Source organism: Lampetra planeri, chromosome 24, assembly GCF_965212315.1.
Source record: "Lampetra planeri chromosome 24, kcLamPlan1.2.h2, whole genome shotgun sequence".
NCBI lineage: Eukaryota > Metazoa > Chordata > Hyperoartia > Petromyzontiformes > Petromyzontidae > Lampetra > Lampetra planeri.
The window spans coordinates 7,309,055-7,333,972 of NC_136130.1; the positions used below are offsets into that span (position 1 = coordinate 7,309,055).

The 24,918-nt window shown below is 45.3% G+C and overlaps 1 protein-coding gene and 25 non-coding genes across 27 annotated transcripts in view; 2 read left to right on the top strand and 24 right to left on the bottom strand.

The window, feature by feature from the left end:
• Positions 1 to 24,918, bottom strand: part of FBXO4 (F-box protein 4) — a 58,142-nt gene that overhangs the window by 4,156 nt on the left and 29,068 nt on the right. For both annotated transcript variants that reach the window (XM_078605491.1, XM_078605490.1), the window contains exons 2-3: positions 2,320 to 2,543; positions 926 to 1,164 (exon numbers count right to left, since the gene is read on the bottom strand). In XM_078605491.1, coding sequence (XP_078461617.1) covers positions 926 to 1,164; positions 2,320 to 2,543 — 463 coding nt within the window. The remainder of the gene's footprint in view (positions 1 to 925; positions 1,165 to 2,319; positions 2,544 to 24,918) is intronic.
• TRNAQ-CUG (transfer RNA glutamine (anticodon CUG)) lies at positions 5,880 to 5,951 on the top strand. The gene has a single exon. It is a non-coding gene; the product is annotated as a tRNA-Gln (tRNA).
• TRNAQ-CUG (transfer RNA glutamine (anticodon CUG)) lies at positions 8,231 to 8,302 on the top strand. Its single transcript has one exon. It is a non-coding gene; the product is annotated as a tRNA-Gln (tRNA).
• Positions 9,071 to 9,142, bottom strand: TRNAQ-UUG (transfer RNA glutamine (anticodon UUG)). The gene has a single exon. It is a non-coding gene; the product is annotated as a tRNA-Gln (tRNA).
• Positions 9,795 to 9,866, bottom strand: TRNAQ-CUG (transfer RNA glutamine (anticodon CUG)). The gene has a single exon. It is a non-coding gene; the product is annotated as a tRNA-Gln (tRNA).
• On the bottom strand, positions 10,403 to 10,474 carry TRNAQ-CUG (transfer RNA glutamine (anticodon CUG)). Its single transcript has one exon. It is a non-coding gene; the product is annotated as a tRNA-Gln (tRNA).
• On the bottom strand, positions 10,927 to 10,998 carry TRNAQ-CUG (transfer RNA glutamine (anticodon CUG)). The gene has a single exon. It is a non-coding gene; the product is annotated as a tRNA-Gln (tRNA).
• TRNAQ-CUG (transfer RNA glutamine (anticodon CUG)) lies at positions 12,043 to 12,114 on the bottom strand. The gene has a single exon. It is a non-coding gene; the product is annotated as a tRNA-Gln (tRNA).
• Positions 12,639 to 12,710, bottom strand: TRNAQ-CUG (transfer RNA glutamine (anticodon CUG)). Its single transcript has one exon. It is a non-coding gene; the product is annotated as a tRNA-Gln (tRNA).
• Positions 13,018 to 13,089, bottom strand: TRNAQ-CUG (transfer RNA glutamine (anticodon CUG)). The gene has a single exon. It is a non-coding gene; the product is annotated as a tRNA-Gln (tRNA).
• On the bottom strand, positions 13,613 to 13,684 carry TRNAQ-CUG (transfer RNA glutamine (anticodon CUG)). The gene has a single exon. It is a non-coding gene; the product is annotated as a tRNA-Gln (tRNA).
• Positions 14,137 to 14,208, bottom strand: TRNAQ-CUG (transfer RNA glutamine (anticodon CUG)). Its single transcript has one exon. It is a non-coding gene; the product is annotated as a tRNA-Gln (tRNA).
• TRNAQ-CUG (transfer RNA glutamine (anticodon CUG)) lies at positions 14,729 to 14,800 on the bottom strand. The gene has a single exon. It is a non-coding gene; the product is annotated as a tRNA-Gln (tRNA).
• Positions 15,253 to 15,324, bottom strand: TRNAQ-CUG (transfer RNA glutamine (anticodon CUG)). Its single transcript has one exon. It is a non-coding gene; the product is annotated as a tRNA-Gln (tRNA).
• TRNAQ-CUG (transfer RNA glutamine (anticodon CUG)) lies at positions 15,859 to 15,930 on the bottom strand. The gene has a single exon. It is a non-coding gene; the product is annotated as a tRNA-Gln (tRNA).
• Positions 16,461 to 16,532, bottom strand: TRNAQ-CUG (transfer RNA glutamine (anticodon CUG)). Its single transcript has one exon. It is a non-coding gene; the product is annotated as a tRNA-Gln (tRNA).
• Positions 17,067 to 17,138, bottom strand: TRNAQ-CUG (transfer RNA glutamine (anticodon CUG)). The gene has a single exon. It is a non-coding gene; the product is annotated as a tRNA-Gln (tRNA).
• TRNAQ-CUG (transfer RNA glutamine (anticodon CUG)) lies at positions 17,591 to 17,662 on the bottom strand. The gene has a single exon. It is a non-coding gene; the product is annotated as a tRNA-Gln (tRNA).
• Positions 19,488 to 19,559, bottom strand: TRNAQ-CUG (transfer RNA glutamine (anticodon CUG)). The gene has a single exon. It is a non-coding gene; the product is annotated as a tRNA-Gln (tRNA).
• Positions 20,012 to 20,083, bottom strand: TRNAQ-CUG (transfer RNA glutamine (anticodon CUG)). The gene has a single exon. It is a non-coding gene; the product is annotated as a tRNA-Gln (tRNA).
• TRNAQ-CUG (transfer RNA glutamine (anticodon CUG)) lies at positions 20,618 to 20,689 on the bottom strand. Its single transcript has one exon. It is a non-coding gene; the product is annotated as a tRNA-Gln (tRNA).
• TRNAQ-CUG (transfer RNA glutamine (anticodon CUG)) lies at positions 21,220 to 21,291 on the bottom strand. Its single transcript has one exon. It is a non-coding gene; the product is annotated as a tRNA-Gln (tRNA).
• On the bottom strand, positions 21,744 to 21,815 carry TRNAQ-CUG (transfer RNA glutamine (anticodon CUG)). Its single transcript has one exon. It is a non-coding gene; the product is annotated as a tRNA-Gln (tRNA).
• TRNAQ-CUG (transfer RNA glutamine (anticodon CUG)) lies at positions 23,641 to 23,712 on the bottom strand. Its single transcript has one exon. It is a non-coding gene; the product is annotated as a tRNA-Gln (tRNA).
• On the bottom strand, positions 24,165 to 24,236 carry TRNAQ-CUG (transfer RNA glutamine (anticodon CUG)). The gene has a single exon. It is a non-coding gene; the product is annotated as a tRNA-Gln (tRNA).
• TRNAQ-CUG (transfer RNA glutamine (anticodon CUG)) lies at positions 24,761 to 24,832 on the bottom strand. The gene has a single exon. It is a non-coding gene; the product is annotated as a tRNA-Gln (tRNA).

The window sequence follows — 24,918 nt, forward strand, 5'->3', positions numbered from 1 at the left end:
GGTTCACGAACAACTCGGTTCACGAACAGAAAATTTCATAAAAATCTGCTCCGGTTCACGAACTCCGCTTCGGTTCACGAACAGGAGCCGCGCCCATTTTTATGCTAATTCCAGGCTGTCACGTGGTCGTGGCTTCCTGTAGGAAGATCGTGGAGAGAAGCAGAGACACAGAAAGAAGTACTGTGAAGACACTTTCAGTGACTTTTAGATTTTTGGTGTGCTTTTTAGCACATACAGTACTGTACTGTACTACTGTACTGTACAATACTGTACTTACTGTATTGTACAGTTCACCCGTTTGAGTGCTTACTGTCTCCCACCCGCCTCCCACCTGCCTTCCTCCATGCCAGAAGTCATCTCAAGCAAGGTTAGTGTTCTCTCTTTATACATTACTATACTGTACAGTACTACAGTAATGTGTATTGTCATTTGCTTCATATTTTTGTGCTTCAAAAACCAAAAAAACAGGTCAGAACGGATTAACCGGATTTACATTGAACCCTATGGGAAAATGTGCCTCGGTTCACGACCAATTCGGTTCACGACCAGAGTCAGTTCACGAATTAAGTTCGTGAACCGAGGTATCACTGTACGTTGTAAAATACAACCTTACGGACGGACGGACAGACAGCAGAGGTCGCAAACGTGTTTTGATTCCTTACCCGTACCCGGCCACACCAGGGTCGCATATGGCGACCCGTACCCGTACCCGGCTGGGTACGGGTACCCGTTCCCTACCCGTACCCGTACCCTACCCGAAATGAGTGACAAACGGTTACTCACCAGTGACTCACGGCTTACCCGTACCCGGCCGCACCAGGGTCGCAAACGGGTACCCGTACCCGGCCGGGTACGGGTAGCCGGGTATCGGGTAGGGTACGGGTATCGGGTACCCGGTTGCGACCTCTGAGGGACAGGCACTCACCGTGAGGGTGTTGCTGCAGTGACGGCGCGACGCGGAACTCGTTGGGACTGCTGAGCAGCTGGTGCACCAGGGACACGCGCAGACGCTCCAGGCCCGGTCCGAACATCGCAAAGCGCGGCTCGACGCGCCCAGCGCCCAGCGCCGCCCTCAGCAGCTGCGGCAGACGGGCAACGACGCCCGGCGCAGCCCTGCGCGACACCGCCGCGCGCGACGGATTCTCCGCGTGGCCCCGAGCATACCTGCGCGGACAAAGGTGCAGATTGCGCTTCGGCCTCGATCGATGCTGCTTGCCGAGTGACGGCCTCCTCATCCTCTCATCAAAGAAGGCCGCGGTTACTCTCGCGGTCTGGCGATTACCATTTAAACTGTGAACATCTTTTACTTTTTTATTTTACCAGGTAAGGCCCACTGAGCTATGTAGCTCTTTTTCGGAAGCGACCTGGCCACAGATGATAGGTCGACGAAGTGGCTTATCGTCGTGTGGAAATGTATAGCAGCCAAATACTCTAAACGCACGGAGGGAAAAACCGGAGGACCCATATCAAAATCCACGCAACCACGGACAGAACATGCAAACTCCAAATATACAGGTGTCAGGGTCGGGGTCAAACCCATGACCTCCTGCATGCGAGGCAGATAGCATCTCGCCACCGTGGCGCCCCTACATAACGGACCATGCGATACCCGACGAAACATCCGGCGCCTGCGAGCGTGCTGGTCTCGTCGCGTTGTGACGTCATCTCAGGCGCGCTCCCTCCTTTGAGGGAGCGCGCCTGAAATATGACGTCACAAAGCTCTGCCCCCACCCCCAAAATAGAACATGCTTCAAATCGCTTTAAACTATTGTCATTGTAGTGCATATTTAATGTTGTAGGATAATTTTTTTTATTAAAAAGTCTATTTAATTAAGTAAAACGTGTTGTCTGTATTTATTTAAAGTTGCGCATTTTTATGTGACGTCACATTCTCAAACCCCCACCCTCGTCACACATCGTCACAAATGTCTGACCCCCCCCCCCCCCCCAGGTGCGTGACGTCATTTATGGACGGCCCCTTAGAACAAAACGGCTCTTCTTATTTGAGTTGCCGAGCCCTGACTTAGTGTAACGATTGCCTGACAGTCAAACCGCTATTTTCTCAAAAGATAGAATGCATCGAGAACAAATGTAATGAATTTTTTTTGTGCATTCACTGGTGAATGCACAAACTTTGCTATTTCAAAAACCTGCTTCATTTACAGGGCAGCTGGAACCCAGATTCAAACGCAGAGCGTTAGCAGTACCAGCTCAGCGCGATGACCACCTGCCAACCTCACATCAGATCTAAGAACTGCAAGGTGATTGTGCCCCCCTCCCCCCACTCCTGTAGCCCCCCCCCCCCTCCGATGCACGCACATGGCCTTGAAGTCGGCGGCGACGGCCAGGTGGGGCCGCGTGAGTGCACGCACGTCGGGCATGCCGACGCGGCCCACGCATCGCCACGCCAGCGCGTCCCTCAGCAGCAGCCGGCGCCACAGCAGCGGGTCGGAGGCCAGGCAGCGCCACAGGCGGCTGACGGAGGCCAGAGACGACAGGTCCCGGGCGCTCAGGAAGGACATCGTGTAGAGCTGCACGCCCAGCTGCACGGGAACACGACGCAAGAACATTTGGAATCGTGAAGCGAGCGGTCGAGATGAACGGTGTTGGGGGGGTGGGGGGGGTGCGGGAGTCAAATTGGAGGAGCCGCCGCAAGAGATGGAGCGATGAGATGAGCTCGGATGGATTCTTGCATCGTGACAACGGGATCGGCGCGGGTGCCCTGGGTAGGTGTTCGTTCAACAGTGGATCGATCGCATGAATGTAACGCATCTCAAGATTCGGCAGAAAAACAGAGCACGGAAGGGAGATCATTCCAGTGCACTCGTACAGAGCTCAGTCCTCCCATTTCTAGATTTGAAGTTTTCGTGACTGCAAGGATTCATACTTTTATTTTTTTTCGGTAAAGTCACGTAGGTAAAAAATAAATAAATGAAAAACAACTCAATTAAATCACGACGTTTCGGAGGCAACACAAGCCTCCGTCTTCAGGTGGAATTGTGAAGCGAGACAAATTTTGGCTGTAAGGGTTCCACCTTAAGACGGAGGCTTGTGTTGCCTCCGAAACGTCGTGATTGAATTTAGTTGATTTTCATTTGTTTATTTAGTATAGTCCTCCCATTGTTTGCTGTTTGAGGAAAAATGTGAGGTACGACCAAGACTTCAACTCGGATCGCGATGCAATCTCTCTACCGCAGTCTCTCTGGCTTAAATTGTTTCAACTGTGTTAGCTTAGCACCAATTTATAGTTTCTTAGAGTGCTTGAAGACTCAGCGTGTTGGCTAGTCATACATACGCCGAGGTTCCCACCGAACAAGAATAGTGCAATGACTACATTATACCGAGTACAATATTCACTTATGGTATTGGTACTTTAATTCAAATAAAATAATGCAGTTTCCACCAAGACTTGAACTTGGATCACGTGATTCAAAATCACGAGTGCTAACCATGACACCGTTGAACCGACTGATGCCTTCCCTTCTCAACCACTCACTCACCACACAATCTCCCCCTAAATGTAGCAAATGTTCCGCATGAATGCTCATCGGGCCTGATCGCGTTAACAGTGCCTAAGACACTCGGTGGGTGAGTCATTAATCCATTGAAGGTTCCAACGAGCAAAAACGGACTGCGGTTATTGAAATTGTTACGTGGTATTGAGCACGGATTGCAGATCGTGGAAGAAAAAAAAGACGGCGTTTCTAATTTTACTGAGATTCGCATTCTGCTCGCTGCATCCAGAGTCCAGCGTGCTCCACGGTACACCGAGCGTCAGAGGTCGCAACCGGGTACCCGATACCCGTACCCTACCGGATACCCGGCTACCCGTTTGTGACCCTGGTGCGGCCGGGTACGGGTAGGCCGTGAGTCACTGGTGAGTCACCGTTTGTCACTCATTTCCCAACGTCTTGTCTCTTCTCACAATTCAAGTTCCTAGAATCAACCCACCCGCGCCTGCAACATGGCTTCATCCCAGAGGTCGCAATCGGGTACCCGGCCGGGTATGGGTAGGGTACGGGTATCGGGTACCCGATTGCGACCTCTGGGACGGGTACGGCCGGGTACGGGTAACCCGTTTGTGACCCTGGTGCGGCCGGGTACGGGTAAGGAATCAAAACCCGTTTGCGACCTCTGCCAAGCGTCGGCTTCGACCTCCTCACTGAACAGGAGAGAGCATCAGGGAGGCGGGCCTGCTGAGATCGTGGCAAAACACCACTCTCTAGCACAGTGTTGGGGTCCAGGTCGGTGAGTGCAGATTCAAGCGAGCTCATCTCCTTGCCACTGTTGACTGCGAAATCAAGCTGCCTTAGAGAAACAAAAAACACGATCATCTTCACCGTTAAAATCTTAACTCACGATTTTAATGATGAAGAAACTGTGAAATTAAGAGTTGCAAAACTCAGTCGAAGTTAGCCGGGGGTTGAACTCAGATCGCATGATTTAGTACTGAGTGAATACCATTACATCATAGGACCATCACACCGCATCGCCATGCAATGTGATCTCTGTTCGGCAGTGTCTCGAGCTACATTATGTTAATAAAATAAATTACTGCCGGTTTCATTGCAATTTGAGCTACCAGGGTACAGGAATCAAAGCCCTGAGTGCTAACCACGACACCACTGACACCACAAACTTTTGGCAGAAGTTGCTCAGCCTAAGTGTAGCAAACGTTTACATCCTGATTCTTTGACGAGTGCTTGAGGACGAACCAATGTTAGTAATTAATCCGCCAAAGGTTCTAATCACAAAAAGTTATTGCGGTTATTGATGAAACTTTACAGAGCAATGTCGAACTCCAGCTGTGAAACATTACTATTCTCAGGCACCGCCAAAGTTTGAACTAAGACCCCCCCCCCCCCTAGCAAATGAATGTTGTGGCCAATAGTGTTGTTGTTGTTGTTTGGCAAGTGAGAGGACACCAGAGAGCCTGGAGAAACCCCAAGATCGGAGGGAGTAAGACTCAAAAGCTGAACACATTTAGATGTAACCCATTGCTCTACTGCCATCTCCTGGTCAGGAATATATTAGCACGTCAAAAGGGGCTCACTGCGTTGAACTAATTCGAGAAGACGCCTTTTGGCGTCATCTGGTCCAACCCACATGTGAGACTAGGCTCTAAGGAAAGCTGTCTCGGGTGTGGACCAATCAACTTCAAGGACATCAGAGTTATGTTTTTTGTTTGCACTATGACTGCAGGTATTGTGGTCTATGCAAACATGACCCCTCGTAAAAAAGGTGTCAGTTTTGTTGCCAGATAAAAGGGTAAAAAAACAATTATCAAGACGAAAAGAGTGACACTTTATCACGATCCAGTAAGACTTAACTAGATTTAAATTAAAAATCCAACCTTTTTTTAACATAGCGTAAAATATAAAACCAAGAGGTCACGCTGAAACTTGAACTCAAGATTCACGGGTTACAAAGAGAAAAGAATCTCACGTTGGACTAATTGAAGATGTTTCTGAATTGCACCCGAGGGATTGCGCAATGGTGAGTGCGTTGATTTCTTGATGAGTGTGCACTCATGTCACGTGCGGTTTCTGTTGGTAGCCGCTGTTATTGTGTCAGGTGTAAACATTTTAGTAGCGTTTTAAATGGAGAGTTCCATAAAAATAACGCAAAAGAAAACTCAATAAAATAACAAAAAATTTGAGTTAACGTTTTCAAATGAATTCATGGAAAAGTAATGCCCCTTCACGTGTTTGATATTAAAATGAATTATCTTTGTGAAACTGGCCAGGAGATGGCAGTACAGAAAGGATATGCAGTGTCAGGAGCAAGTGCAGATGGCTCGGTTCTCAGAAAAGACTTTTCTAAATTTGGGCTCAGCAGCTGCTGCCAAGAGGTTGTGCAGTAAGGTAGCTCTACGTGGAGGTTCCATGGTGTAATGGTTAGCACTCAGGACTCTGAATCCTGCGATCCGAGTTCAAATCTCGGTGGGACCTACAAATAATTATTTTTTTCTCTTTATACGTGACTTGACCGAAAGAACCAAAGAGTAATTCCTACAGTCACGAAAGCTCCAAGTTAAGTGTTATACTCTTAGGTTTTTCGGTAAAGTCACGTAGGTAAAAAAAAAAGTAAATAATAATAGAAATTAAATAAATGTGATTTTTTATTATTATTTTATTATTTCTATTATTTGTATTTTTTACCTACGTGACTTTACCGAAAAACCTAAGAGCATGAATCCTTGCAGTCACGAAAGCTTCAAATCTAGAATTAAGTTTTTTTTTACCGACAAAGAAACTTATTTTAAGTTTTAGTAAAAAAGAAAATCAAAAATTCAATTGCATAAGCTGACTGGATCGAAATCAAATGTTCAGCTTTTTGTCCTCTCGAATTTAGTTATGAGGCAAAGTCACCTCCTGGGTACGCATCTACATGTGAAATTATGCGTTTGCATGTATAATGACGAAGTTGCGTGTGAAGTTATGTAGTTGCATGTGTAATGGTGTATTTGCATGTGTCCAGTAATGATCCATTGAATGCACATGCGAAGGTGGTATGGAGATGTTAGTACAGAAATTAATTGAATCTAAATTTAGCTGAACTTTGGGTATTTCCCTCCTCGTATTGCATGGGTTTTCTCTGTACACTGGTTTCTTACCATTTTTCAAAAATCCCAAAGCAATACCCTTCTGAAAGAGGATCTTTGATAAAAGGAAAATATTATTTTAATGAAAAGGCCACGGTTAGAAATGTAAGAAGTTAGTTGGTTTAGACAGTAATATTATTATTGTGACTGTATTCAATGTAAATACTCGTGCTTGTCTGGGAGGCCCAAATATCAAAAGGATTCTTCTTTAAGGAAAGACCTCATTGACTCCTCCATGTGGCTTGTTCCAGTCACCCAAACGTTCCTCTCATCGTGATAAATTAAAGAATCTGAGCTGTACCATTCCCCGGTCAAACACACATTATGACATATTTCCAATAGCCATTATAATAAATACTGTTTCCATCACAAGTTAAAATAAAAAAAACTGAAAACTCGTGATTTTCATAATGATGGAACGAAACATTGGAATCCATACTGCAGTCACGAAAGCTTCAAATCAAGATTAAAACATTGTAAGTTTTTTTTTTAAAACGTATGCCAACGTTTTGGAAGAACCCGCTGAGACTGGAACTCAAATTGAAGGATTCAGAGCCCTGAGCGCGAACCATAACACAATGGAACCACCTCGTAAACACGACACAAGTGGGAAAGCAGAGAGAGTTGCGACACACGACAGGAGGGATATGGGCAGGTGTCATCGTGGCAAATAACAATTGAGCTAATTTCTCTCACTTTTTACTTAGCAAGTAGGATGTCTTAGAAACTGAATCATGTTGAGTCAAAATCAAAACGCAAATCTCCTGATTTTCATGAAAAACCTATAAATTTAAGATTTTATTAAATTTAAGATTTGATCAAATTGCAGTATTCAGATTCCTGAGTGCTAACCATTACACCAGGAACCACCTTATGAACTCGTCTCATTACACAAGTGAGAATTGAGAAAAAGTGAAGGCAAATCGAGCCAAACGACAGAGGGGACATGGGCAGGTGTAACTGTGGCATATAGTAGTAATTCAGCACGATGTTGAAATTCAGATCAGTGATTGCAGATTTAGTGATTGTCATGCGGAGTGATTTTGGGGGGACAGGACTCAATGTTGACTCATTATTCAGTCCGCCTTAGAAGCTGAAACATTCTTGATTTAAAGCTTTCGTGACTGCAGGAATCTATACTCTTAGGTTCTTTCGGTAAAGTCACGTAGGTAGAAATAAAGAAACATTATCACGACGTTTCAATAGCAACACAAGCGATCGTGTTCAGGTGAAAATCGCGATTGCCGCGATGTCTGCTGCCAGCAGCACGATGTCTGCTGCCTCACCTAAAAACGATAGCTCGTGTTGCTATCGACACGTCGTGATTTTTGTTTTATTTCTACCTACGTGACTTTACCGAAAACGCGTTCCTTAGGAGTGGGCAGGTAGAAACTTGGTTCAACCAATCCGGGAGCGTACATGTTTTGGAGGGGCGCACCTCTGGTTGGCTGCTGGCTCGCGGTCACGTGACGCAATTCAACCAATCCAAGAGCGTACGTGTTTGGGCGGGGCTATGCACGACAGACAGCCACGGTTACACCTAACCCATCGCCCCTCTGTAATTGGGCTCTATTTGTCTTAACTTTTCTCAATTCTCACTTGTGTAATGAGCCCAGTTCATCAGTTGGTTCCATGGTGTAATGGTTAGCACTCAGGACTCTGAATCCTGCGATCCGAGTTCAAATCTCGGTGGGACCTTCTCATAATTTTACGAATATTTATATAGTACTTTTGTTACAATAAAAATCTTGAGTTCTGAGTTAACGCGTTCCTTCGGAGTGGGCAGGTAGGAACTTGGTTCAACCAATCCGGGAGCGTACATGTTTGGGAGGGGCGCAGCTCTGGTTGACGGCTGGCTCGCGGTCACGTGACGCACTTCAACCAATCCGAGAGCGTACATTTTTGGGAGGGGCTATGCACGACAGACAGACAAATAATCCCTGATGGACAGTGTGGAACTGTTGTTCCTACCTGCTGTATAAACGATAACTTGACTTTAGGTAGCCAGGTAGCCAGCCCCCTTAACTATCGGCCCGTCCCTTAGGCCCCTCCCCTGACCCCCCCTCCCTCAGGCCCCTCCGCTGACCCCCCCTCCCTTAGGCTCCTCCCCTGACCCCCCCTCCCTTAGGCTGCTCCCCTGACACCCCCCCATATCCTTAGGCCCCTCCTCTGACTCCCCCCCCCCTCAGGCCCCTCTCCTGTCTCCCCCCTTCCTTAGGCCCCTCCCCTGACCCTCCTCCCTTAGGCCACCTCCCCTCTCCGTACCCGGCAGGAGGTCTCCACCAATCAAAGAGCTGTTTATATTATATATATTTATGCACGACATACTGACAAAAAAATCACTGGTGAGCAGTGTGGAACATATTGTTCCTACCTATAAAACGAAATATATGTTTAAATAATTACTAAGAACTCGTGATCCCAATTATTGAAACAACTACCAAAAGCATTTTTGTAAACATGGATTGGTTCCACCGAGATTTGAACTCGGATCGCAGGATTCAAAGTCCTGAGTGCTAACCATTACACCATGGAACCTTCACACTGCAATCTTGTTACACAGTCAACACGAGAGTGGGTTCAATCAATTGTATTAAATCATTAAAATAATAATGCTGCTTCCAACTTTTTTTAAGAATGAGTGGTTGCTGTTAAGAGATTATGAAGTTAGTAGGGCAAGTGTGCCGGTTATAATGGTTATTAGCACTCAGGACTCTAAATCCTGTGAACTATGTTCACGTCTCGGTTGTAACCCCGCCATGTTTAAAAAACATTTTTGTTGTAGTTTTGTCATTAAAATTACGAGATGTGAGTTTTAATATGACTTCAGGATCTAATGCAGCCTGACTGTTGAGTCAACAGTGAGTGCTGTGCTCCCAAAATCACTCCACATGACAACCACTAAATCTGAGTGATTTTTGGAGCACTCACTGATGACTCAACAGTCAGGCTGCATTAGATCCTGAAGCATATTCAGTTAAAATAATACAGGTAGGAACAACAGTTCCACACTGCCCACCAGGGATTATTTGTCTGTCTGTCTGTCGTGCATAGCCCCTCCCAAAAATGTACGCTCCCGGATTGGTTGAACCAAGTTCCTCCCTGCCCACTCCGAAAGAACGCGTTAACTCAGAACTCAAGATTTTAATTGTAACGAAAGTACAATATAAATATTCGTAAAATTATGGGAAGGTCCCACCGAGATTTGAACTCGGATCGCAGGATTCAGAGTCCTGAGTGCTAACCATTACACCATGGAACCAACTGGTCATCTGTGCTCATTACACGAGTGAAAACTGAGAGAAAGAGAATGAAAATAGAACGAAATGACAGTCGAGATGTGGGCAGGTATAATCGTGGCATAAAGTAATTCAGCACGATTGAGCACCATGTAGGGAATTCAGATCAGTGATTGCAGATTTAGTGGTTGTCATGTGGAGTGATTTTGGGAGCACTCACTGCTGACTCAACAGTAAGGCTGCCTTAGATCCTGAAGCATATTCAGTTAAAATAATACAGGTAGGAACAACATTTCCACACTGCCCATCAGTGATTATTTGTCTGTCTGTCTGTGGTGCATAGCCCCTCCCAAAAATGTACCCTCTCGGATTGGTTGAGAGTTGCTTCACGTGACCGCGAGCCAGCAGCCAACCAGAGGTGCGCCCCTCCCAAACATGTACGCTCCCGGATTGGTTGAACCAAGTTCCTCCCTGCCCACTCCGAAAGAACGCGTTAACTCAGAACTCAAGATTTTAATCGTAACGAAAGTACAATATAAATATTCGTAAAATTATGGGAAGGTCCCACCGAGATTTGAACTCGGATCTCAGGATTCAGAGTCCTGAGTGCTAACCATTACACCATGGAACCAACTGGTCATCTGTGCTCATTACACGAGTGAAAACTGAGAGAAAGAGAATGAAAACAGAACGAAATGACAGTCGAGATGTGGGCAGGTATAATCGTGGCATATAGTAATTCAGCACGATTGAGCACCATGTAGGGAATTCAGATCAGTGATTGCAGATTTAGTGGTTGTCATGTGGAGTGATTTTGGGAGCACTCACTGCTGACTCAACAGTAAGGCTGCCTTAGATCCTGAAGCATATTTAGTTAAAATAATACAGGTAGGAACAACAGTTCCACACTGCCCATCAGGGATTATTTGTCTGTCTGTCGTGCATAGCCCCTCCCAAAAATGTACGCTCTCGGATTGGTTGAACCAAGTTCCTCCCTGCCCACTCCGAAGGAACGCGTTAACGCAGAACTCAAGATTTTAATTGTAACGAAAGTACAATATAAATATTCGTAAAATTATGGGAAGGTCCCACCGAGATTTGAACTCGGATCGCAGGATTCAGAGTCCTGAGTGCTAACCATTACACCATGGAACCAACTGATGCACTGGGATCGTTACACAAGTGAGAATTGAGAAAAAGTCAAGACAAATAGAGCCCAATTACAGAGGGGTGATGGGTTAGGTGTAACCGTGGCATCTAGGAATTAAGCACGATGTGGTAATTCAGATCAGTGATTACAGATTTAGTGGTTATCATGATGAGTGATTTTTGGAGCACTCACTGATGACTCAACAGTCAGGCTGCCTTAGATCCTGAAGCATATTCAGTTAAAATAATACAGGTAGGAACAACAGTTCCACACTGCCCATCAGTGATTATTTGTCTGTCTGTCGTGCATAGCCCCTCCCAAAAATGTACGCTCTCGGATTGGTTGAAGTGCGTCACGTGACCGCGAGCCAGCAGCCAACCAGAGGTGCGCCCCTCCCAAACATGTACGCTCCCGGATTGGTTGAACCAAGTTCCTCCCTGCCCACTCCGAAAGAACGCGTTAACTCAGAACTCAAGATTTTAATCGTAACGAAAGTACAATATAAATATTCGTAAAATTATGAGAAGGTCACACCGAGATTTGAACTCGGATCGGAGGATTCAGAGTCCTGAGTGCTAACCATTACACCATGGAACCAACTGGTCATCTGTGCTCATTACACGAGTGAAAACTGAGAGAAAGAGAATGAAAATAGAACGAAATGACAGTCGAGATGTGGGCAGGTATAATCGTGGCATATAGTAATTCAGCACGATTGAGCACCATGTAGGGAATTCAGATCAGTGATTGCAGATTTAGTGGTTGTCATGTGGAGTGATTTTGGGAGCACTCACTGCTGACTCAACAGTAAGGCTGCCTTAGATCCTGAAGCATATTTAGTTAAAATAATACAGGTAGGAACAACAGTTCCACACTGCCCATCAGGGATTATTTGTCTGTCTGTCGTGCATAGCCCCTCCCAAAAATGTACGCTCTCGGATTGGTTGAACCAAGTTCCTCCCTGCCCACTCCGAAAGAACGCGTTAACGCAGAACTCAAGATTTTAATTGTAACGAAAGTACAATATAAATATTCGTAAAATTATGGGAAGGTCCCACCGAGATTTGAACGCGGATCGCAGGATTCAGAGTCCTGAGTGCTAACCATTACACCATGGAACCAACTGATGCACTGGGCTCGTTACACAAGTGAGAATTGAGAAAAAGTCAAGACAAATAGAGCCCAATTACAGAGGGGTGATGGGTTAGGTGTAACCGTGGCATCTAGGAATTAAGCACGATGTGGTAATTCAGATCAGTGATTACAGATTTAGTGGTTATCATGATGAGTGATTTTTGGAGCACTCACTGATGAATCAACAGTCAGGCTGCCTTAGATCCTGAAGCATATTCAGTTAAAATAATACAGGTAGGAACAACAGTTCCACACTGCCCATCAGTGATTATTTGTCTGTCTGTCTGTCGTGCATAGCCCCTCCCAAAAATGTATGCTCTCGGATTGGTTGAAGTGCGTCACGTGACCGCGAGCCAGCAGCCAACCAGAGGTGCGCCCCTCCCAAACATGTACGCTCCCGGATTGGTTGAACCAAGTTCCTACCTGCCCACTCCGAAGGGACGTGTTAACTCAGAACTCAAGATTTTAATTGCAACAAAAGTACCATATAAATATTCGTAAAATTATGGGAAGGTCCCACCGAGATTTGAACTCGGATCGCAGGATTCAGAGTCCTGAGTGCTAACCATTACACCATGGAACCAACTGATGAGCTGGGCTCATTACACAAGTGAAAATTGAGAAAAAGTTAAGACAAATAGAGCCCAATTACAGAGGGGCGATGGGTTAGGTGTAACCGTGGCATCTAGGAATTGAGCACGATGTGGTAATTCAGATCAGTGATTGCAGATTTAGTGGTTATCATGATGAGTGATTTTCGGAGCACTCACTGATGACTCAACAGTCAGGCTGCCTTAGATGCTGAAGCATATTCGGTTAAAATAATAACTCAGAACTCGTGATTTTAATTATAACAAAAGTACAATAAAAATATTCGTCAAATGATGGGAAGGTCCCACCGAGATTTGAACTCGGATCACAGGATTCAGAGTCCTGAGTGCTAACCATTACACCATGGAACCAACTGATAACCTGTGATTATTACACGAGTGAGAATTGAGAGAAAGAGAAGGCAAATTTAACCAAATGACAGAGGGGATGCGGGCAGGGAAAATCGTGGCATTTAGGAATTGAGCAGGATGTTGGAATTCAGATCAGTGATTGCAGATTTAGTGGTTGCCATGATGAGTGATTTTTGGAGCACTCACTGATGACTCAACAGTCAGGCTGCATTAGATCCTGAAGCATAATCAGTTAAAATAATACAGGTAGGAACAACAGTTCCACACTGCCCACCAGGGATTATTTGTCTGTCTGTCTGTCGTGCATAGCCCCTCCCAAAAATGTACGCTCTCGGATTGGTTGAAGTGCGTCACGTGACCGCGAGCCAGCAGCCAACCAGAGGTGCGCCCCTCCCAAACATGTACGCTCCCGGATTGGTTGAACCAAGTTCCTCCCTGCCCACTCCGAAAGAACGCGTTAACTCAGAACTCAAGATTTTAATCGTAACGAAAGCACAACATAAATATTCGTAAAATTATGGGAAGGTCCCACCGAGATTTGAACTCGGATCACAGGATTCAGAGTCCTGAGTGCTAACCATTACACCATGGAACCAACTGGTCATCTGTGCTCATTACACGAGTGAAAACTGAGAGAAAGAGAATGAAAATAGAACGAAATGACAGTCGAGATGTGGGCAGGTATAATCGTGGCATATAGTAATTCAGCACGATTGAGCACCATGTAGGGAATTCAGATCAGTGATTGCAGATTTAGTGGTTGTCATGTGGAGTGATTTTGGGAGCACTCACTGCTGACTCAACAGTAAGGCTGCCTTAGATCCTGAAGCATATTTAGTTAAAATAATACAGGTAGGAACAACAGTTCCACACTGCCCATCAGGGATTATTTGTCTGTCTGTCGTGCATAGCCCCTCCCAAAAATGTACGCTCTCGGATTGGTTGAACCAAGTTCCTCCCTGCCCACTCCGAAAGAACGCGTTAACGCAGAACTCAAGATTTTAATTGTAACGAAAGTACAATTTAAATATTCGTAAAATTATGGGAAGGTCCCACGGAGATTTGAACTCGGATCGCAGGATTCAGAGTCCTGAGTGCTAACCATTACACCATGGAACCAACTGATGCACTGGGCTCGTTACACAAGTGAGAATTGAGAAAAAGTCAAGACAAATAGAGCCCAATTACAGAGGGGTGATGGGTTAGGTGTAACCGTGGCATCTAGGAATAAAGCACGATGTGGTAATTCAGAACAGTGATTACAGATTTAGTGGTTATCATGATGAGTGATTTTTGGAGCACTCACTGATGACTCAACAGTCAGGCTGCCTTAGATCCTGAAGCATATTCAGTTAAAATAATAGAGGTAGGAACAACAGTTCCACACTGCCCATCAGTGATTATTTGTCTGTCTGTCGTGCATAGCCCCTCCCAAAAATGTACGCTCTCGGATTGGTTGAAGTGCGTCACGTGACCGCGAGCCAGCAGCCAACCAGAGGTGCGCCCCTCCCAAACATGTACGCTCCCGGATTGGTTGAACCAAGTTCCTCCCTGCCCACTCCGAAAGAACGCGTTAACTCAGAACTCAAGATTTTCATTGTAACGAAAGTACAATATAAATATTCGTAAAATTATGGGAAGGTCCCACCGAGATTTGAACTCGGATTGCAGGATTCAGAGTCCTGAGTGCTAACCATTACACCATGGAACCAACTGGTCATCTGTGCTCATTACACGAGTGAAAACTGAGAGAAAGAGAATGAAAATAGAACGAAATGACAGTCGAGATGTGGGCAGGTATAATCGTGGCATATAGTAATTCAGCACGATTGAGCACCATGTAGGGAATTCAGATCAGTGATTGCAGATTTAGTGGTTGTCATGTGGAGTGATTTTGGGAGCACTCACTGCTGACTCAACAGTAAGGCTGCCTTAGATCCTGAAGCATATTTAGTTAAAATAATACAGGTAGGAACAACAGTTCCACACTGCCCATCAGGGATTATTTGTCTGTCTGTCGTGCATAGCCCCTCCCAAAAATGTACGCTCTCGGATTGGTTGAACCAAGTTCCTCCCTGCCCACTCCGAAAGAACGCGTTAACTCAGAACTCAAGATTTTAATTGTAACGAAAGTACAATATAAATATTCGTAAAATTATGGGAAGGTCCCACCGAGATTTGAACTCGGATCGCAGGATTCAGAGTCCTGAGTGCTAACCATTACACCATGGAACCAACTGGTCATCTGTGCTCATTACACGAGTGAAAACTGAGAGAAAGAGAATGAAAATAGAACGAAATGACAGTCGAGATGTGGGCAGGTATGATCGTGGCATATAGTAATTCAGCACGATTGAGCACCATGTAGGGAATTCAGATCAGTGATTGCAGATTTAGTGGTTGTCATGTGGAGTGATTTTTGGAGCACTCACTGATGACTCAACAGTCAGGCTGCATTAGATCCTGAAGCATATTCAGTTAAAATAATACAGGTAGGAACAACAGTTCCACACTGCCCACCAGGGATTATTTGTCTGTCTGTCTGTCGTGCATAGCCCCTCCCAAAAATGTACGCTCTCGGATTGGTTGAAGTGCGTCACGTGACCGCGAGCCAGCAGCCAACCAGAGGTGCGCCCCTCCCAAACATGTACGCTCCCGGATTGGTTGAACCAAGTTCCTCGCTGCCCACTCCGAAAGAACGCATTAACTCAGAACTCAAGGTTTTAATCGTAACGAAAGTACAATATAAATATTCGTAAAATTATGGGAAGGTCCCACCGAGATTTGAACTCGGATCGCAGGATTCAGAGTCCTGAGTGCTAACCATTACACCATGGAACCAACTGGTCATCTGTGCTCATTACACGAGTGAAAACTGAGAGAAAGAGAATGAAAATAGAACGAAATGACAGTCGAGATGTGGGCAGGTATAATCGTGGCATATAGTAATTCAGCACGATTGAGCACCATGTAGGTAATTCAGAACAGTGATTACAGATTTAGTGGTTATCATGATGAGTGATTTTTGGAGCACTCACTGATGACTCAACAGTCAGGCTGCCTTAGATCCTGAAGCATATTCAGTTAAAATAATAGAGGTAGGAACAACAGTTCCACACTGCCCATCAGTGATTATTTGTCTGTCTGTCGTGCATAGCCCCTCCCAAAAATGTACGCTCTCGGATTGGTTGAAGTGCCTCACGTGACCGCGAGCCAGCAGCCAACCAGAGGTGCGCCCCTCCCAAACATGTACGCTCCCGGATTGGTTGAACCAAGTTCCTCCCTGCCCACTCCGAAAGAACGCGTTAACTCAGAACTCAAGATTTTAATTGTAACGAAAGTACAATATAAATATTCGTAAAATTATGGGAAGGTCCCACCGAGATTTGAACTCGGATCGCAGGATTCAGAGTCCTGAGTGCTAACCATTACACCATGGAACCAACTGGTCATCTGTGCTCATTACACGAGTGAAAACTGAGAGAAAGAGAATGAAAATAGAACGAAATGACAGTCGAGATGTGGGCAGGTATAATCGTGGCATATAGTTATTCAGCACGATTGAGCACCATGTAGGGAATTCAGATCAGTGATTGCAGATTTAGTGGTTGTCATGTAGAGTGATTTTGGGAGCACTCACTGCTGACTCAACAGTAAGGCTGCCTTAGATCCTGAAGCATATTCAGTTAAAATAATACAGGTAGGAACAACAGTTCCACACTGCCCATCAGTGATTATTTGTCTGTCTGTCTGTGGTGCATAGCCCCTCCCAAAAATGTACGCTCTCGGATTGGTTGAAGTGCGTCACGTGACCGCGAGCCAGCAGCCAACCAGAGGTGCGCCCCTCCCAAACATGTACGCTCCCGGATTGGTTGAACCAAGTTCCTCCCTGCCCACTCCGAAAGAACGCGTTAACTCAGAACTCAAGATTTTAATCGTAACGAAAGTACAATATAAATATTCGTAAAATTATGGGAAGGTCCCACCGAGATTTGAACTCGGATCGCAGGATTCAGAGTCCTGAGTGCTAACCATTACACCATGGAACCAACTGGTCATCTGTGCTCATTACACGAGTGAAAACTGAGAGAAAGAGAATGAAAACAGAACGAAATGACAGTCGAGATGTGGGCAGGTATAATCGTGGCATATAGTAATTCAGCACGATTGAGCACCATGTAGGGAATTCAGATCAGTGATTGCAGATTTAGTGGTTGTCATGTGGAGTGATTTTGGGAGCACTCACTGCTGACTCAACAGTAAGGCTGCCTTAGATCCTGAAGCATATTTAGTTAAAATAATACAGGTAGGAACAACAGTTCCACACTGCCCATCAGGGATTATTTGTCTGTCTGTCGTGCATAGCCCCTCCCAAAAATGTACGCTCTCGGATTGGTTGAACCAAGTTCCTCCCTGCCCACTCCGAAAGAACGCGTTAACGCAGAACTCAAGATTTTAATTGTAACGAAAGTACAATATAAATATTCGTAAAATTATGGGAAGGTCCCACCGAGATTTGAACTCGGATCGCAGGATTCAGAGTCCTGAGTGCTAACCATTACACCATGGAACCAACTGATGCACTGGGATCGTTACACAAGTGAGAATTGAGAAAAAGTCAAGACAAATAGAGCCCAATTACAGAGGGGTGATGGGTTAGGTCAGGGGTCGGCAACCTGCGGCTCCGGAGCCGCATGCGGCTCTTTTGAACCTTGACCGCGGCTCCGGGGCGGATGCTAGCGAGGGGAGGAGGCGCACTGTGACACCTGCTCTGGCGTTGCCGCTGCTGACAGGTCGCCGCTCCGCTCCACACTGCCCGCCCGGTGACAGGCAATAACGTTGCCGTTGCTTTGTCACATGTTTGGAAGAAGTAAAAACCTTCCTGGGCAGCAAAGAGCTCACCTTTGCTGAGCTGGAACAGCCAGAGTGGCTGGAAAAATTACATTTTATGGTAGACATGACAGCACATCTAAACACGCTAAATACAACCCTTCAGGGGAAAGGAGGCACAGCCCTGCACATGCTGGAGGAGGTTTTGGCATTCGAGCGCAAGTTGACAGTGTTTGTCAAAGATTTACAGAGAGGTACACTGTCTCACTTTCCCTCTTTGAGAGAGTTCAAACAAAGTCATGATACGATAAATTTGGAATATTTCAAGTCTGCAATCACCACAATGCAAAGTTCGTTTGGGAAACGATTCTGTGAGTTCAGAGAGGAAAAAACGACATTATCCTTCCCTGTCACTCCCCTGGCGATCGATCCATCCCTATTGAATATGACTGCATTTGCAGGTGTAAGTCAACCTGATCTTGAGATGGAACTGGCCGATATAGCCGACAAAGATATATGGGTGTCCAAGTTCAAATGCTTGACCGCTACTCTTGAGGATGTTGCCCGTCAGAAGGCCATTCTGGCTCAGAATCATAAATGGAGTGATATTGAAAACCTTCCCAAACAGGACAAACTTGTATTCGAAACATGGAATGCCATCCCCAACACTTATATAAACATGAAAAAGTATGCATTTGGAGTCCTGTCGATCTTCGGCTCCACATATGTATGTGAGGAGGTCTTCTCCAACATGAACTATATTAAAAACAAACATCGATCACGCCTCACAGATGACAGCTTGCAAGCCTGTGTGAAAATGAAGGTGACGTCTTACAGCCCTGATGTGCAGACACTGTGCACTGAGGTTCAGGAGCAAAAATCCCATTAACCAGGTAATTTAGCTATTAATTTGCAAAAATATATTTTACATTGTTAAGTGAAAAAGTCATTTTTTTATTCAGATTGACAGCTGACTGCACGATCCTGTATATAGCAATAAGGTAAGAAACAATATATGCAGTGTTATATTTGTTTTAATAGTTGCAATGGTTTTGCGGCTCCCAGTTTATTTTTTCCTTCGGAAACGGGTCCAAGTGGCTCTTTATGTCTTAAAGGTTGCAGACCCCTGGGTTAGGTGTAACCGTGGCATCTAGGAATTAAGCACGATGTGGTAATTCAGATCAGTGATTACAGATTTAGTGGTTATCATGATGAGTGATTTTTGGAGCACTCACTGATGACTCAACAGTCAGGCTGCCTTAGATCCTGAAGCATATTCAGTTAAAATAATACAGGTAGGAACAACAGTTCCACACTGCCCATCAGTGATTATTTGTCTGTCTGTCGTGCATAGCCCCTCCCAAAAATGTACGCTCTCGGATTGGTTGAAGTGCGTCACGTGACCGCGAGCCAGCAGCCAACCAGAGGTGCGCCCCTCCCAAACATGTACGCTCCCGGATTGGTTGAACCAAGTCCCTCCCTGCCCACTCCGAAAGAACGCGTTAACTCAGAACTCAAGATTTTCATTGTAACGAAAGTACAATATAAATATTCGTAAAATTATGGGAAGGTCCCACCGAGATTTGAACTCGGATCGCAGGATTCAGAGTCCTGAGTGCTAACCATTACACCATGGAACCAACTGGTCATCTGTGCTCATTACACGAGTGAAAACTGAGAGAAAGAGAATGAAAATAGAACGAAATGACAGTCGAGATGTGGGCAGGTATAATCGTGGCATATAGTAATTCAGCACGATTGAGCACCATGTAGGGAATTCAGATCAGTGATTGCAGATTTAGTGGTTGTCATGTGGAGTGATTTTGGGAGCACTCACTGCTGACTCAACAGTAAGGCTGCCTTAGATCCTGAAGCATATTTAGTTAAAATAATACAGGTAGGAACAACAGTTCCACACTGCCCATCAGGGATTATTTGTCTGTCTGTCGTGCATAGCCCCTCCCAAAAATGTACGCTCTCGGATTGGTTGAACCAAGTTCCTCCCTGCCCACTCCGAAAGAACGCGTTAACTCAGAACTCAAGATTTTAATTGTAACGAAAGTACAATATAAATATTCGTAAAATTATGGGAAGGTCCCACCGAGATTTGAACTCGGATCGCAGGATTCAGAGTCCTGAGTGCTAACCATTACACCATGGAACCAACTGGTCATCTGTGCTCATTACACGAGTGAAAACTGAGAGAAAGAGAATGAAAATAGAACGAAATGACAGTCGAGATGTGGGCAGGTATGATCGTGGCATATAGTAATTCAGCACGATTGAGCACCATGTAGGGAATTCAGATCAGTGATTGCAGATTTAGTGGTTGTCATGTGGAGTGATTTTTGGAGCACTCACTGATGACTCAACAGTCAGGCTGCATTAGATCCTGAAGCATATTCAGTTAAAATAATACAGGTAGGAACAACAGTTCCACACTGCCCACCAGGGATTATTTGTCTGTCTGTCTGTCGTGCATAGCCCCTCCCAAAAATGTACGCTCTCGGATTGGTTGAAGTGCGTCACGTGACCGCGAGCCAGCAGCCAACCAGAGGTGCGCCCCTCCCAAACATGTACGCTCCCGGATTGGTTGAACCAAGTTCCTCCCTGCCCACTCCGAAAGAACGCGTTAACTCAGAACTCAAGGTTTTAATCGTAACGAAAGTACAATATAAATATTCGTAAAATTATGGGAAGGTCCCACCGAGATTTGAACTCGGATCGCAGGATTCAGAGTCCTGAGTGCTAACCATTACACCATGGAACCAACTGGTCATCTGTGCTCATTACACGAGTGAAAACTGAGAGAAAGAGAATGAAAATAGAACGAAATGACAGTCGAGATGTGGGCAGGTATAATCGTGGCATATAGTAATTCAGCACGATTGAGCACCATGTAGGTAATTCAGAACAGTGATTACAGATTTAGTGGTTATCATGATGAGTGATTTTTGGAGCACTCACTGATGACTCAACAGTCAGGCTGCCTTAGATCCTGAAGCATATTCAGTTAAAATAATAGAGGTAGGAACAACAGTTCCACACTGCCCATCAGTGATTATTTGTCTGTCTGTGGTGCATAGCCCCTCCCAAAAATGTACGCTCTCGGATTGGTTGAAGTGCGTCACGTGACCGCGAGCCAGCAGCCAACCAGAGGTGCGCCCCTCCCAAACATGTACGCTCCCGGATTGGTTGAACCAAGTTCCTCCCTGCCCACTCCGAAAGAACGCGTTAACTCAGAACTCAAGATTTTAATCGTAACGAAAGTACAATATAAATATTCGTAAAATTATGGGAAGGTCCCACCGAGATTTGAACTCGGATCGCAGGATTCAGAGTCCTGAGTGCTAACCATTACACCATGGAACCAACTGGTCATCTGTGCTCATTACACGAGTGAAAACTGAGAGAAAAAGAATGAAAACAGAACGAAATGACAGTCGAGATGTGGGCAGGTATAATCGTGGCATATAGTAATTCAGCACGATTGAGCACCATGTAGGGAATTCAGATCAGTGATTGCAGATTTAGTGGTTGTCATGTGGAGTGATTTTGGGAGCACTCACTGCTGACTCAACAGTAAGGCTGCCTTAGATCCTGAAGCATATTTAGTTAAAATAATACAGGTAGGAACAACAGTTCCACACTGCCCATCAGGGATTATTTGTCTGTCTGTCGTGCATAGCCCCTCCCAAAAATGTACGCTCTCGGATTGGTTGAACCAAGTTCCTCCCTGCCCACTCCGAAAGAACGCGTTAACGCAGAACTCAAGATTTTAATTGTAACGAAAGTACAATATAAATATTCGTAAAATTATGGGAAGGTCCCACCGAGCTTTGAACTCGGATCGCAGGATTCAGAGTCCTGAGTGCTAACCATTACACCATGGAACCAACTGATGCACTGGGATCGTTACACAAGTGAGAATTGAGAAAAAGTCAAGACAAATAGAGCCCAATTACAGAGGGGTGATGGGTTAGGTCAGGGGTCGGCAACCTGCGGCTCCGGAGCCGCATGCGGCTCTTTTGAACCTTGACCGCGGCTCCGGGGCGGATGCTAGCGAGGGGAGGAGGCGCACTGTGACACCTGCTCTGGCGTTGCCGCTGCTGACAGGTCGCCGCTCCGCTCCACACTGCCCGCCCGGTGACAGGCAATAACGTTGCCGTTGCTTTGTCACATGTTTGGAAGAAGTAAAAACCTTCCTGGGCAGCAAAGAGCTCACCTTTGCTGAGCTGGAACAGCCAGAGTGGCTGGAAAAATTACATTTTATGGTAGACATGACAGCACATCTAAACACGCTAAATACAACCCTTCAGGGGAAAGGAGGCACAGCCCTGCACATGCTGGAGGAGGTTTTGGCATTCGAGCGCAAGTTGACAGTGTTTGTCAAAGATTTACAGAGAGGTACACTGTCTCACTTTCCCTCTTTGAGAGAGTTCAAACAAAGTCATGATACGATAAATTTGGAATATTTCAAGTCTGCAATCACCACAATGCAAAGTTCGTTTGGGAAACGATTCTGTGAGTTCAGAGAGGAAAAAACGACATTATCCTTCCCTGTCAATCCCCTGGCGATCGATCCATCCCTATTGAATATGACTGCATTTGCAGGTGTAAGTCAACCTGATCCTGAGATGGAACTGGCCGATATAGCCGACAAAGATATATGGGTGTCCAAGTTCAAATGCTTGACCGCTACTCTTGAGGATGTTGCCCGTCAGAAGGCCATTCTGGCTCAGAATCATAAATGGAGTGATATTGAAAACCTTCCCAAACAGGACAAACTTGTATTCGAAACATGGAATGCCATCCCCAACACTTATATAAACATGAAAAAGTATGCATTTGGAGTCCTGTCGATCTTCGGCTCCACATATGTATGTGAGGAGGTCTTCTCCAACATGAACTATATTAAAAACAAACATCGATCACGCCTCACAGATGACAGCTTGCAAGCCTGTGTGAAAATGAAGGTGACGTCTTACAGCCCTGATGTGCAGACACTGTGCACTGAGGTTCAGGAGCAAAAATCCCATTAACCAGGTAATTTAGCTATTAATTTGCAAAAATATATTTTACATTGTTAAGTGAAAAAGTCATTTTTTTATTCAGATTGACAGCTGACTGCACGATCCTGTATATAGCAATAAGGTAAGAAACAATATATGCAGTGTTATATTTGTTTTAATAGTTGCAATGGTTTTGCGGCTCCCAGTTTATTTTTTCCTTCGGAAACGGGTCCAAGTGGCTCTTTATGTCTTAAAGGTTGCAGACCCCTGGGTTAGGTGTAACCGTGGCATCTAGGAATTAAGCACGATGTGGTAATTCAGATCAGTGATTACAGATTTAGTGGTTATCATGATGAGTGATTTTTGGAGCACTCACTGATGACTCAACAGTCAGGCTGCCTTAGATCCTGAAGCATATTCAGTTAAAATAATACAGGTAGGAACAACAGTTCCACACTGCCCATCAGTGATTATTTGTCTGTCTGTCGTGCATAGCCCCTCCCAAAAATGTACGCTCTCGGATTGGTTGAAGTGCGTCACGTGACCGCGAGCCAGCAGCCAACCAGAGGTGCGCCCCTCCCAAACATGTACGCTCCCGGATTGGTTGAACCAAGTTCCTCCCTGCCCACTCCGAAAGAACGCGTTAACTCAGAACTCAAGATTTTAATCGTAACGAAAGTACAATATAAATATTCGTAAAATTATGAGAAGGTCCCACCGAGATTTGAACTCGGATCGCAGGATTCAGAGTCCTGAGTGCTAACCATTACACCATGGAACCAACTGGTCATCTGTGCTCATTACACGAGTGAAAACTGAGAGAAAGAGAATGAAAATAGAACGAAATGACAGTCGAGATGTGGGCAGGTATAATCGTGGCATATAGTAATTCAGCACGATTGAGCACCATGTAGGGAATTCAGATCAGTGATTGCAGATTTAGTGGTTGTCATGTGGAGTGATTTTGGGAGCACTCACTGCTGACTCAACAGTAAGGCTGCCTTAGATCCTGAAGCATATTTAGTTAAAATAATACAGGTAGGAACAACAGTTCCACACTGCCCATCAGGGATTATTTGTCTGTCTGTCGTGCATAGCCCCTCCCAAAAATGTACGCTCTCGGATTGGTTGAACCAAGTTCCTCCCTGCCCACTCCGAAAGAACGCGTTAACGCAGAACTCAAGATTTTAATTGTAACGAAAGTACAATATAAATATTCGTAAAATTATGGGAAGGTCCCACCGAGATTTGAACGCGGATCGCAGGATTCAGAGTCCTGAGTGCTAACCATTACACCATGGAACCAACTGATGCACTGGGCTCGTTACACAAGTGAGAATTGAGAAAAAGTCAAGACAAATAGAGCCCAATTACAGAGGGGTGATGGGTTAGGTGTAACCGTGGCATCTAGGAATTAAGCACGATGTGGTAATTCAGATCAGTGATTACAGATTTAGTGGTTATCATGATGAGTGATTTTTGGAGCACTCACTGATGAATCAACAGTCAGGCTGCCTTAGATCCTGAAGCATATTCAGTTAAAATAATACAGGTAGGAACAACAGTTCCACACTGCCCATCAGTGATTATTTGTCTGTCTGTCTGTCGTGCATAGCCCCTCCCAAAAATGTATGCTCTCGGATTGGTTGAAGTGCGTCACGTGACCGCGAGCCAGCAGCCAACCAGAGGTGCGCCCCTCCCAAACATGTACGCTCCCGGATTGGTTGAACCAAGTTCCTACCTGCCCACTCCGAAGGGACGTGTTAACTCAGAACTCAAGATTTTAATTGCAACAAAAGTACCATATAAATATTCGTAAAATTATGGGAAGGTCCCACCGAGATTTGAACTCGGATCGCAGGATTCAGAGTCCTGAGTGCTAACCATTACACCATGGAACCAACTGATGAGCTGGGCTCATTACACAAGTGAGAATTGAGAAAAAGTTAAGACAAATAGAGCCCAATTACAGAGGGGCGATGGGTTA